We start from the raw sequence: 13,032 nt of genomic DNA on the forward strand, positions 1-13,032 counted from the left end.
ATAACCTGTTTTCTGGTACTTTATTGGTTTATGAGAGCTTGTTTTTTTTATTAATATGATTAGAGAGCAAAGATAAATTGTCAAGCGAACCAAACAAAAACTTGGAATGCAGAATAATGTCATCATGTTTTATTCCAGCACAGTCAATCAATATCTATAAAGCTTATCATATCTTGATTGTAAATTTTATTTGTCGCGGAATAATGTGAAATAAAGAATAGAGGAAAAACGGTATATCTCAGGAAGCGCTCATATTATATTGGGATGATAAGTGTTTTTTATGTAAAAATGTCTGAGGAACGCGATGGTATTAAAATTTTCAAAATTAAAATATATGTATTGAGAGAAAAACTAACTTTTAATATTTAACTGAAAAAATCGCATAGTTGGTAGCATTGTCGGCAAAAAATAATATTATTTCTAGACTTCTTGAACAATTTTCTTCAAAAGCCAACTTACGGTTTGATTCTAGAGTAAATAGAACCGGAGATATAATTAAAAGAAAATCAAGCGTTTTGGCAATTTGCCAAAACGGGGGGTGCTCCCATGACCCGAGGGGTGGTTCAATTGACACAAAAATTTGGGTTTTTATATATTGGCCCTAGATGAACAATTCCTTCTAATTTGGTTCAAATCCGTGAAGGTCGATTTCAAGTTTGCATCTTTTTTTGATCACTTCGCGTGGAATGACCCATATGTAAGTCAACATAGCTCTGGATTTGTTCTTAAAGTTCAAATTACATGTTTACTTTAGATTTCAATAGTATAAATAATTACCGAGAAAAAGTACATTCCGGGTAATGGTATTCCGGGAAATGGTACATTCCGGGAAATGGTTTTCCGGTAAATGGTACATTCCGGGAAATGATTTTCTGGGAAATGACATTCCGGGAAATGGTAAACCGGGAATCGACGTACAATCATTGAAATATATACATTAAATTCTCTGTTATAAGGCGTTGGCGCCTAATGTGGCTACGCCACATCGCTTTAACTGTGATGCTGTCCAACATTGCTCAGCTCCGTCGGACTTAAACTAGTTAAAAGCCCCTATGTTTGCGTAACGCGGGCAAACGAGTGGATCATAGGTTTGCTTGTGAGGGTCGCCGCTTCCGACGACGGGTCGGCGGCCATCTCGCCCAGTGGATCCTCAGCGACTTTGCACTGCTTCGGATCTTTGGTGTCGGTTATACACCAAAAAGGCCTATTTGGTATATAGATCCAAAGAACTGCTCATATCTGAAAGAAGGAATCAACCCTTATGTATTTGAAAAATATATTGTTATATTTGCCAGAAACAACTGTTGATTCCTTTTTTCAGTCATGAGCTGTTCATTAAATTTGTATACCAATTTAATGTATGTATTTCAAGTTATGCCAAACGACCATTATGCCAAGTGATCATTATGCTAAACGACAATTATGCCAAATGACCATTATGCCAAATGAAAGCATGTGTCAGCTGCTGTTATGCCAAATGAACATGATGCCAAATGAACATATGCCAAACGAACTTATGCCAAACGACGTGCTCTCCATTAACGGCTCTGCCGAAGATTCCGCAACGATTAGCTATACCGCTATTGTAAAGGAATGTCTATGCTGAGCACATACTAGTACGCAATGCATTTGGTGCTATGGAAGCCCCCGATACCCTCTCCCACCCCGGCTACAGTTGAGCTCTAGCTGTCAGCGTTCAGTAGTCGGCCCGGTCCTGTGTGTGGATGGAGAAGGCGTCTTCCACTCCGCCATTTTCGGCAAGTAGTATACAAATTGTACCGATATAACGGCTGAACCGTTTCACGATTCTAGCTCCTTTGACTTTCGTCGTAAGCTACTACCGTTCCATTCCTGCTATCAACATCGCGCCATCGGGATTCAACGCTTCCTAGGATTCAGCAGAGTAGGCTTAATGAAAGCACTCAATCCCTCCGCCACAGTTGAGCAATTGCAGCCAGCGATCATCAGTCGCCTCGGTCCTGTGTGTGGAATGAGTGGAAGGGTCTTTAAACCCGCTATAAATAGCAAATATACAACTACTCCGAACACTTCAAGAACTATACTTCGCTTCCAGTAATTTGCCTTTTGCTTCAACATGTTGTGGACAGATCTCAAACATTTCTCCCGCCGACGACGATCGTCGTATTTTGGGGCTTGACGTAGTTGTTTCGGGATGCCTCGAATTGCCCACCACAGTCGACCAAGCGACCTACGTCAGCCGTTCCGATATTGTTCGTTGGATTGACGAAAGGACTTTTCAACGTGCTCAAAACGGCAACATAGCTTCGCTCTCTGCTGAACCTGATCCGTCTATGACCGAGACGTGGCTCTTCAACCGTACTCTGCTTCGCCAGGTGTTTGGATCCCCACATTCGATTCCTACTGCTGTGACCGCAACGCCTTCAACAGTCATAAGACTGTTAAATATACAACTTAGATCGGCTTACCTCTCCACCCACTTGCATCCCTGAACTTGCCGAAGTTTCCACAACCATCATGGCTCTTTACAAAGAGAAGAAAACTTTCCATTCGTATGTGGCCTTTGAACCGAAATGGTCATAATTAAATTAAATATGCTATTTTTGCTACAGCTGTGATTTTTAATTACTTTGTTACGGGCAACATCAGGTGGTGGAGTACTTATTGCCGTTCGCTATAGTATAAAAACTCAAGTGATCAACGATCACCTCTGGACCAGTTCCGAGCAAGTGTGACTAGCTTATCGTAATATGTTCCTGTGTGTTGTGTATTGTTCACCTGTTAGAATTCATAATTCCAGCCTGATCGATGTACATTTTCCCTCCGTTTCTTTCATCACCTCCATCGTCGCCCCGACTAATCATTTTGTACCAGGCAAGTACTGGATTCTTAAGAGTGGATATCGAAAAATCTGCCGAATTGCTCCGACTCTTTTAGTTCAGTATGTGCGTCAGAATCCTCCGCTATATATTGTACTCGCGGGTAATCTAGGATTGAACTGTGAAGACGTCGTAAGCTCTATCGTCTACAATTTTTAAAACTGACTACGACAGCATCGTTAGTACGCTGTTAGATATAAAAGGGATCGTAAACAATTAACAATGACGACGCGAACGATGCAGCGATGACGTTTTCTAATCTTTATTAACTAATCGATCGTCATGTTCCAAATCGAAAACAATCAGTACCAATCAACACCCTTCCTGAAAATCGACCGTCTCTAGACGATTAAAAACTGCCAAACGAATATAAGCAGATGCGCCTTTCCAGTGAAATGTCGAGCGTCAACTGCAATCTAAGTCTAAGTCGTTTTGGAAGTATGTGAACGAGCAGCGAAAAGGATACGGTTTACCATCTTGTATGTCATTCAATGGAGTTTTAGGCACTGACACTAAAGAAATTCGCAACTGTTTTCTGACATATTTTCAAGCGTATTTTTTCGAAGAGAGCTTTCCACCACAACAAGTCGCTGCCGCCGCCAATCTCACTTGTCTAGGATGAACCATCAACAGAATTTGCGTCAATAATGCTGCCATTCTTGCAGTAGATTTTAAACCGAAAGCATCTAGTTCCCCGAACCCGGATGGCGTTCCAACGATTTTTGTCAAAAAATGCATCAGTCTTCGAGTTAGCACATTTACTACTGGAATATTCTCTTCCTGCTGGAAAGCATCCCACAGCCCCAGTTCATAAAATGGAAAACAAATCGAACATTGATAACTATTGGGGAGTCTCGTGTTTGAGTACCGTATCAAAGCTATTAGATGTGATTGTTTTAGACCCAATGTTCTCTCACTTCGAGCACTTCATTGCAGATGTTCCGAGTCATCATGGACTCGGCACTAACGTTCAAGCCACACTTCATACATTGTGGATAATGCATCAAGACAGCTTGGGTTCGCTCAGCAGTAGAATATTTTTCTGTAATTTGGAATTCGTGCTACCAGAATGACGTTAACAGAGTTAAGAGTCGAGGCTATCCAATGCCGGTTCATACGATTAACACTCCGACATCTTTCTGTATACAGCTTGAGACTCTAGGCATCCGGAGGGACTGCTCTCGAGCCCTGCTCGTCTCGGATTTACTGTCTGCCAGGGTGGATTGCTCTATAATCATCGAAACTCTGGATCTTAGAGCCTCTAGTTTAACAAAATCGCCCGCTCCTCCGATTACCGTCTAGAAGGCACTATGGTCGTCAGAACGACTTATGCGTATTTTAACAGTGTGGCGCTGGTATTTGACTTCTACTTGATAAGGAATTCGATAGAAGTTAAAATGTTGCCCATCCTTAAATGTTAAACTGATTACTGAGTAACCATCATTGAGGCCAAAATGGTCTGTTGGTGAAGATACAACAAATAAACCAATTATTTCGAGGAGTATCATTATACTTGCAAGTCATTTTTCCGCGTGTTCGTAACCTTATTAAAGTTGTCAGATATTGAAACATTGAATATAGGTTATTGTTATATAGGCAGCCATGGCCTGTATCGTGGGAGTTTAAGTCTCCTAGAGCCAGTCGCGGAAGGAGTTCCATGATATGGAAGTCTCATCAAGGCCCTAGAAGCATTGCAAATAAAGGGGGGGGGGGTTAAAATTTGATATCCTCCTTTTTGTCACGGTACCAGTATAGCACCAGGCTGTAGTGGCAGCTCGCCAAATCTGGCCAGAGCTTCTTCTTCTATTGTATTAATTACTATAATTCTTCTGAACATACTATTGAGCTAAATCTAACAGTTATTTCACAAAAATATTTAGTTCGCGGGAATCGAGTACTGATACACAACCATGCGCTGCTAGGCCCCATGCAAAACTGAATCAGACATCACTTCGTTAAAAGTTTAATAACTTCTTTTAACAAAGCCGGATTGACTAGAAACCTTCGACAAAGTTATAGACAATTTATCTTTCTTATTTTCACTTAAGGCTCAAGTTACCTCAAGGCTTGGTAGTATGCGTAAGAAAAATTGTGTTCAGCTTTGCCACCGGATTATCCATTTAAACCTTTTTAAAACTCTAAAAGAAGAATATCAGTCGATTTATTAGATCATCACGATTCAATTCATGCAAAATACCTGCTGGAAAAACCATCGGCTTAGCTGGATGGTGCTTTTGAAAAAGTGGCTGTGATTTTTTATCACACTACCACACCGAGCTGGGGTACGCAACACAACTGCGCAATGAAAAAACCACAGCCACTTTTTCAAAAGCACCATTTAGCTAAGCCGACGGTTTTTCCAGCAGGTATTTTGCATGAATTGAATCGTGATGATCTAATAAATCGACTGATATTCTTCTTTTAGAGTTTTAAAAAGGTTTAAATGGATAATCCGGTGGCAAAGCTGAACACAAATTTTCCTACGCACACTACCAAGCGTTCAATTCTAACACATGCTTAAAAAAGGTAACTTGAACCTTAAAGTGAAGATACGATACACACAGTGCTGCCTGGCGGTGAAAATGTGAGGTAGTGGTTTTTCTCCATGTAAATTGTCTAAAAATCCCATGCAAACTTCAGGAGTGTTGGTCCGGTAGCTAGACTTGTCCGATTTGCTTAAAATTTGTAGCAAGTAATCCTGGTGGGACTAGAAATCGAGTCAGGGGTGGGCCGATAAGGGTCATTTTTTTCTTGTCACTCTAGTCTACAGTTAACAATATTAGGTCATCCCACTTTAGACCTAGGGAACGTAATAAATCATTAGAGCTAGCACATAAGCAGAATCAACGCGTTGTTGAGTTGAATTGAAAATGATTTAATTAGGACAAGAGGACTGTGATCTATACTGCCAGTACTCGTAACTCAGTTCCATTAACATAGCTAGTGAATCACATAGGAAATGGTAATATTCGGTTATGGACAGTATAATAGGATCAGCCAAAAAAAGACGTGAGAGACCAAGAATCAACAAGATTCCGCAAAAAACTAATTCCAACCCACATTGAAAATGCCGAAGCACCTTTAACCATCTTGATCTTCTCTCTTCCCACAGAATCTGCACAAATCGAAAGTTTCAACATCGGAGATGCTTTTCGGAGTATCCCTGCGAGATACCGGAGTCAAACGATACCCGACGCGCGTCCGCACACGCATTATCCAGTACGCTGTCACGTTGATCCTTCGGGAAAATAATCCAGCATTCATCAATTCACTGAAGGAGAAACTGGCCAAAACTTATCCACTGCATCAGCCCGTCCCTCACGACAGCCCTGTTCAGAAGCAGAAACCGAGCGATCAGTCGTCGATCATGTACATATTCTACCCGGGAGAGTTTGACTGGAAGGAATTTCTGCCCCAGTGTATCGCCATAGTGATGCTGTTTTGGACCGTGCATTTTTCCGTGCGAAAAATTGAAGTGATACGATCCCGGCTGCTACTTGCTTTCAGTGCCGTGCTTACTGTACTGGGTAGCTTGATGATGTCACTAGGAATGTGCTTTTTCTTTGGGCTGACCATCAGTTTGCAATCGAAGGGAGTCTATCCGTACTTGGTGATTCTAGTAGGACTGGAAAATGTGCTAGTTATCACGAAGAGTGTCTTGACGACGGACAACAACCTGGATGTGAAGATACGGGTAGCGCAAGGTTTGTCGAGAGAGGGTTGGTCCATTACGAAGAATCTGCTTGGCGAAATTACAATTTTAACCATTGGGCTGTGTACGTTTGTTCCGGTGATTCAGGAGTTTTGTATATTTGCTATCGTTGGACTGGTTTCGGACTTTTTCCTGCAATTGATGTTTTTTTCGACTGTCCTAGCATTGGATATCAAACGGGTTGAGTATAGTGCCGAAGTAAGGCAGCTACCGAAGATGTTGTACTACAACAGTGACACGCGCCGAAATGTTTTTGATGGTACTCGCAATGGCGGTATTAGTCGATCAATGTCTCACCCGAAGCTTTCCGCGATGGATCAGAGCGGGAATCATATCAAGAAAAATAGTTTGACTAATTCAGGAAACGGCAAAGACAAGAAGATTCCGAAGCGACTGCGTGTAGTAAACTTTTGGGCAAGAACGAGATTTTTCCAGAGAGGTTTTATGATCTGGATGATTTTGTGGATTTCAAATATCATCTATAACTCGGGGCTTATCGAATACATGATTGACAAGAATCTATCGGCCCAACGTGCTGCGAGTGAAGCTAGCAAATTGGACATTCCTGTACACGATATGCATGATTTGAAATCGCCGGACGGATCCGTTCACTTGAATTACAATCACTTCGCGGATGGAGAACTAAAAGGTAACAGCGAGAGAATTCTGAACATCACCGAACAGTTGAAACGATTGAAGCATCCAGACTACGAAACCGTTTATCAGCTGTCCAATTTCCACTGGTCGTCGATATTGAAGCAGTATAACATTTCCCTATCGGGGCGGTACGTAAAGGTGTTGCCTTCCATCAAATTGTCACACGCTGTAAGTCCACAGACGGCACTTAAGTTACGCAATCCGGAAGAGCAGGTACCGCATCATTTTCAATGGAAAGCACTGGCAGCGGCTCTTGATCCGCTTGATTTGAACGATGTCGACACGGGAGACAACCCGAACTTGAACAACGGGAATGCTCCCTTTTATCCCAAAACTCCAATGGAGATTATCTTAAGTTGTATGTTGATTGCAGTCAGTATATTTGGTGTTACTTACGCTTTAGTCGTACTGTATCGTTGCATGTGTACTCGTAATTATGCAGAATGGCGTGCTAGTTGGCACGATAGCGAAACCGAAGAACCCAAACAAGAGCAACGAATCCTGGAAGGAGTCCCAGTTCAAGTAAACGGACATAAACATCGCATAGAGTGCCTGGTCACCGATGGTAATATGATTGCCAGTTCCTGTCTACAGGGGCAAGTTAAAATCTGGGACGTTACCAACGGTGAACTGATGGCCGAGATTCATCGATCGAATCATTTCGAAATGCAACGCATGGAAAGTCGACATTCGCCAAGAGATTCTGTTATTGTTAAAAGTGAACCGTCCAGTTCCGATGTTACTGGGCTGCAGGAACTGTTTCCCGAGAGTTCGCCGACCAGTTTTGCTTTCAAACTGAAGAAAAAGCTACAGTTTAACTTCACCAGGCATAATCACCAGAATGAAATGCAGGAAAATATTAACCCAGAATGGTTTGATTTTACCGCTCAGTATGAGAAACATTTCACGAATGATAATCGTGTATGCCCAAAAGGTATTTGTGCGGATTTGCGAAATCGGTTTTTGTCGAATAATTCGACCAAGGACTACGATCTAGCAGCGGTGGAGAATAAGTCCAATCATACGGCTTCATCCCAGCTATTTCGAAGATCACGTAGTGGCGATGACGACCCACCCCGGCAGCAGATGAGCGCTGGCGAATGTTCTCAGCCACCTGGAGGAGGAGGTTCGGCGCGGAAGAAATGTTACCAGACTTCGCCGATCTGGTGTTTGGACTTTTTAGATAATCTCATAGTGATTGGGTGTGCAGATGGGCGGTTGGAGTTCTGGGAGGGGACGACTGGTAACTTTAAGGTAAATTGTTTGGAGTCGTTTGTTTTTTTATTACAACCATTGACGGACGTTTCATTGCAGGGTATATATGAAGCCGAAAACACCCATAACAATGGGGTAACTAATATAAAGCTCGCCGGTGATAAAGTGATAGTCGCACGGTTGAGCGGACGAATCGATTTCCTGAGACTGGAAACGTACACGCAAGGTCGTCAGATCGATTGGGGATTTACGTCTGCATATCGGCGAAGTAAGTTCTATGTTTCAAGCAATTTTTTAAGCTCACCTAAGGTGCAAAACAGACAGATTTTACTTGTTCTTTCAAAATACTGTATATTCTAAGTTATGGAATTTTCAGTCTGTAATGTACCTTAATTCTTATTCTTTTTTAGCCCATGTACGCACCGGTTCGGCAGGAAGCATTAGCTTATTTCAGCAATCTGCCGGCTCAAATCCGTCCACAGCGCTGCCGGCACAACATCACGCATCCGAGGAGGAGCTTCGATGTATCTTGGAGTTTCACCAGCAGGGTCACCAAATGCCGGTGACATGTTTGGAAGTGGCGGGCGGTACAGTCATGACTGGCAGCCAGGACCACACTGTTAAAGTGTTCCGGCTCGATAGCCACCTGTTGCAGTTCACCCTACACGGCCACTGCGGTCCGATCACATGTATTTTCATAGACCAGTGGCAGGCCGGGATGGGCGCATCTGGTTGCCAGGATGGTGTGCTATGTGTGTGGGACTTGATACGGGGTATGTCAGCCAAATTTACGGTATGGCCTAAATCTACATAATTAAATTGATTGGTTGTTTATAGGTGCCTGTATGTACAAAATTGAAGCCCATGACGACTCAATCGTCGCACTTGCCTGTTCCCCGAGTTACGTAATATCGCTCGGATTGGACGAACGAATACGGGTCTGGGATAGATTTCAGGGTCAGCCGCTCAACACCATGACCGTCAGTCATGCATATTCATCGCTTGTGATGCTGACGCCGTCCCTTCTCGTGACTGGAAAGCCAGGTTAGTCGAAGAAAATAACTTTCATAGAAAAATATTCAATCTAATCTCATCACACATTTAGGTTCACTAGTCGTATGGGACGTCCATACTGGGGATGTAGCTCGGGAAGTCAAGCTTGACTGTTCCAATTCACAGCTAAGTCCGAAGATTATGCTACCTGCCAGTGGTTCGGTAATTTGTGACTACGGAAATCAAATGAGAATCGTTCGTTTCCCGCTTGTGGCGGCGGAGAAGTGTGACTAAATGGGGGGAGCGAAACACATGATGAAAGACTTACACACAAACACATTACAAAACAAAGTTTTTACTCAGTAATGCAAAGCAACCAGTAACATTGACTAAAGATACTAAAAGTAGTTTTTTGTCTAGATTAAGTCACTATTACAAATTAGGTTGGGAGGCACTTGTTTGAGATATTATTTATTCTTTTTCTAAAAATGGTCTTTGTTATAGCTTTTCAGCTTTTATTAGCTCTGCCAACATGCTTATATTTTTCTCACTGCAAACGAAACGGAAACGAGAATTAGCAACTGTGCAGCTCTCTAGTAAATTGATTTGTTCTAGTAATTTATTGTTTTTGGCTTCCCTAATTTTAGAGTGTAAATATGCCAATAAGAATATCCTATACAACATAAGGTGTCCTTAAACCGTTGAAAACAAAGATCAACGAAATAACAAAAGTACCAAACCGAACCTGTCAGAACGATAAGTGATTGCCACTAGGGCCTTGGAACGAATAATCAATTTTCAATCTAATCGCTTTCATTATCCGTAAATTAACTTAGGGTTTATTGCAACTTGAAACAACTTGGATAATAGAAAACACTCATTTCACTTACAAACAACAGACCTACACTCATACGAGTATGCATATATTGATGTATGCAAGCAAATGTTGCATTAGTAATAAAAGACAATTTTCATTAATTGAAAAATGTATGTTTGTGTATCTATATCACATTCCAGCAGGAGCGCGTTAGCCATCCTACGAAGTGAAACAGTCGTGTTCTGAATTACGATCGCTTGCGTTTTGACGTGATTTACATTTTTGTTCAAGACAGCAAAACCTTTTCTATAACGACATACAAATCCGATCAAACCGTAATCGCTCGGAAAATCAATCCGTCGTAATTTGTAACATCAAACACGACATCTCTTGTGCATAATAAAAGCTGTAACTCCAGAAACGATTTTCATCAGAGCACAACTATCTGCACTAATTGTTGGGGTTGTAATTGCATGTGTAGTCTCGTGTATATAGCGACCGGGACAACCAAAGTTAAATTTTGTATTTCGTCTTCGTATCATCAACAGTATAACAGATCATCTTAGCCGTTAGTCAGAGCTGAATTCCAGTAGCTCGGGTTAACGTCTTCCAGGTTGATAGCTGACATCCTCCCATAATAGGAGTTACCATATTCATTTCGAATTAAAATTGAAACATCGTTAACATCAACTAGTCTACTGTCATTGCTGAATTACCAGTGAGGATACAAAAAGTCGTGACATTGAATTTGTCTTCCAATGACCAAGACGACGTGTTTGCTACTGATGAGACGAAGTCCTACATAAAATTTAACCTTTTCAACGGTGGCTATTGTACCTCTATTGCATTGTGTAATTGATTTAGTCCTAATTTTTGCCTTAGGCATTGACAAGAAAAATATTTTGAGCTAAAAGTCCCTTTTTTAAAGCAAAGCATACAAATTCCAAGGATTCCATACATTATTTGAAGACAGGTAGGTAAGAATTATGATTTATTCATTATGCGCAAGCCTGTCAGCTACGCTGTTACTTCTTCATTTTAATTAAATCAGACTCAAATTCGTACACCCCCACGGAATTATTATTCTTCTGGTCATATTCCACCCAGTCGTCTTCCGACAAATCGATATCCTCAAAGGTAGGTCCATTTTCGGACGCCTTTGCGATCCAGCCGGTCCGGGGGCTAAACTCGATCGGCTCTACCCCACGGCAGTCGAATGCGACGATGGTCTTCAGCTTGCCGGAATCTTCAGCCGTGTAACTCGCTGAAAGAAAGTCATTTTTATTTTAAGCCGAGCTTCTTTTTCTCGAACAAACATACCATTGCTTCCTTCCACAATATCGACGCTATTCTCCCGGGAACACATTCGACATTTCATGTAGAAATTGAAACCCTTCGGATTGCGACTGTCCTCGTTGACGTGTTCTCCTTCGGTGATATCGTGCCACTTGTCGGAAATTTCGCCGCAATTTGTGCACTTAATGCGTAGAAAGAATGCATAGTGCGGATGGCACGTTCTGAGTTCCTCGATGTTCTCGAGGGTTGCCTTGATCTGGAGACCAATTTTAACCATTTTTAATGGCGATTTTGAACAATAAAAAGTAGTTGAGATTAAACCTGATAACGGTTTTGCTTTTTACGCTGGCAGTGTTTTTATTGAGAAGATTAGTTCAAAACAAATGATGCATAGATACAGAGCTGCCAGACGATTTTATTGAAAATCTATATTATCTTTGAAAAAACCAGACCACAGTTTTTACTATTATATTATTATATTATAATATAATATAATTATATTATAATATAATAATTATATTATAATATTTCTACACTGCTCATTTTCGCAATTTCGATGACTTAAGTCAGTCCCATGTTCTGTGGGATTCCCTACCCAAATGTTTTGCTGCAATACAAAAACAATAAACTTTAACATTTTACAGTAAATACAGTCCAGTTCTTGTATCATTTGTTCGTTGAATAGTAAATTCAATTGTTACATGAAGCTTTATTGTAACTCTTCTGAGGTAACTCTCTTTTGAACAATGTTAAAACAATAAACCATTACATCTATTGTTCTACGATTGTTTGTAGCGTAAATACTGTTGTTATTTGTTACTTGAGTATCTACATGGGACTGAAAATGCGATTCTAGGCAGCACATACGCGAATTCAAAATTACTATATTTGTATTTAAGTCGTTACACGTAGAGTACAAAAATATATCTAGTTCGGGAATTTTTTTACGTTATGAATAGATGTATCGAAATACCGTAAAATGAGATTTATAATATTACTTGTGAAGTACAGTAGAAGCTTTTTCAAGTAACTTTACAATATCGCGATTTTCACAAAAATAATATATTGAAAAACTAATTGAAAATGAAAACTTTCATTTTGAATTTCAGTCTGCTGCGCATTTATTTTTTAACGCAAATGAATATAAAAAAAGTTATGATTTGTTGGACAAAAATTATTAAAGGAATGACTTCTGTCTAATAAATGGCTACTGAGAATATCCGATAAAACAGTTTTAATGACGAGTTTTATTAAATCTGCATGCATTCTGTAATAAACATTCGGTTCTAGAATTAAGAAGTTTAAATCAAGAACATGGTTTCGATTTATAGAGTTGATGATATTCCCTATCAAATATATTTTTGTAGCTATTTGTTATACAGACGATATCTCTTACATTTATGTATTAATTAAGATTTAACAAAAATTCTTTATCAGATTTAGCGCGACTCTATTGCAAATACTTGTATATAAATGGCAGCACT

The 13,032-nt window shown here is 40.6% G+C and overlaps 2 protein-coding genes across 2 annotated transcripts in view; one reads left to right on the forward strand and one right to left on the reverse strand.

Annotated features, from left to right (window-relative positions):
* Nucleotides 1–10,421, forward strand: part of LOC131687884 (sterol regulatory element-binding protein cleavage-activating protein) — a 32,965-nt gene extending 22,544 nt beyond the window's left edge. Inside the window, exons 4-8 of the mRNA XM_058971975.1 lie at nucleotides 5,971–8,481; nucleotides 8,542–8,710; nucleotides 8,853–9,215; nucleotides 9,280–9,486; nucleotides 9,548–10,421. Of these exons, the coding sequence (XP_058827958.1) occupies nucleotides 5,971–8,481; nucleotides 8,542–8,710; nucleotides 8,853–9,215; nucleotides 9,280–9,486; nucleotides 9,548–9,729 (3,432 nt within the window). The 3' untranslated portion in view covers nucleotides 9,730–10,421. The remainder of the gene's footprint in view (nucleotides 1–5,970; nucleotides 8,482–8,541; nucleotides 8,711–8,852; nucleotides 9,216–9,279; nucleotides 9,487–9,547) is intronic.
* An 809-nt stretch (nucleotides 10,422–11,230) lies between these two features.
* LOC131687885 (UPF0587 protein CG4646) lies at nucleotides 11,231–11,926 on the reverse strand. Its single transcript, XM_058971976.1, has 2 exons — nucleotides 11,573–11,926; nucleotides 11,231–11,516 (listed from the first exon to the last, which is right to left on the reverse strand). Exons 1-2 carry the CDS (start codon nucleotides 11,823–11,825, stop codon nucleotides 11,278–11,280), a joined length of 492 nt encoding a protein of 163 aa, XP_058827959.1. The 5' UTR covers nucleotides 11,826–11,926; the 3' UTR covers nucleotides 11,231–11,277.
* Nucleotides 11,927–13,032: the final 1,106 nt, after the last annotated feature.

The sequence above is a fragment of the Topomyia yanbarensis genome, chromosome 3, assembly GCF_030247195.1.
Source record: "Topomyia yanbarensis strain Yona2022 chromosome 3, ASM3024719v1, whole genome shotgun sequence".
NCBI classification, from domain to species: Eukaryota; Metazoa; Arthropoda; class Insecta; order Diptera; family Culicidae; genus Topomyia; species Topomyia yanbarensis.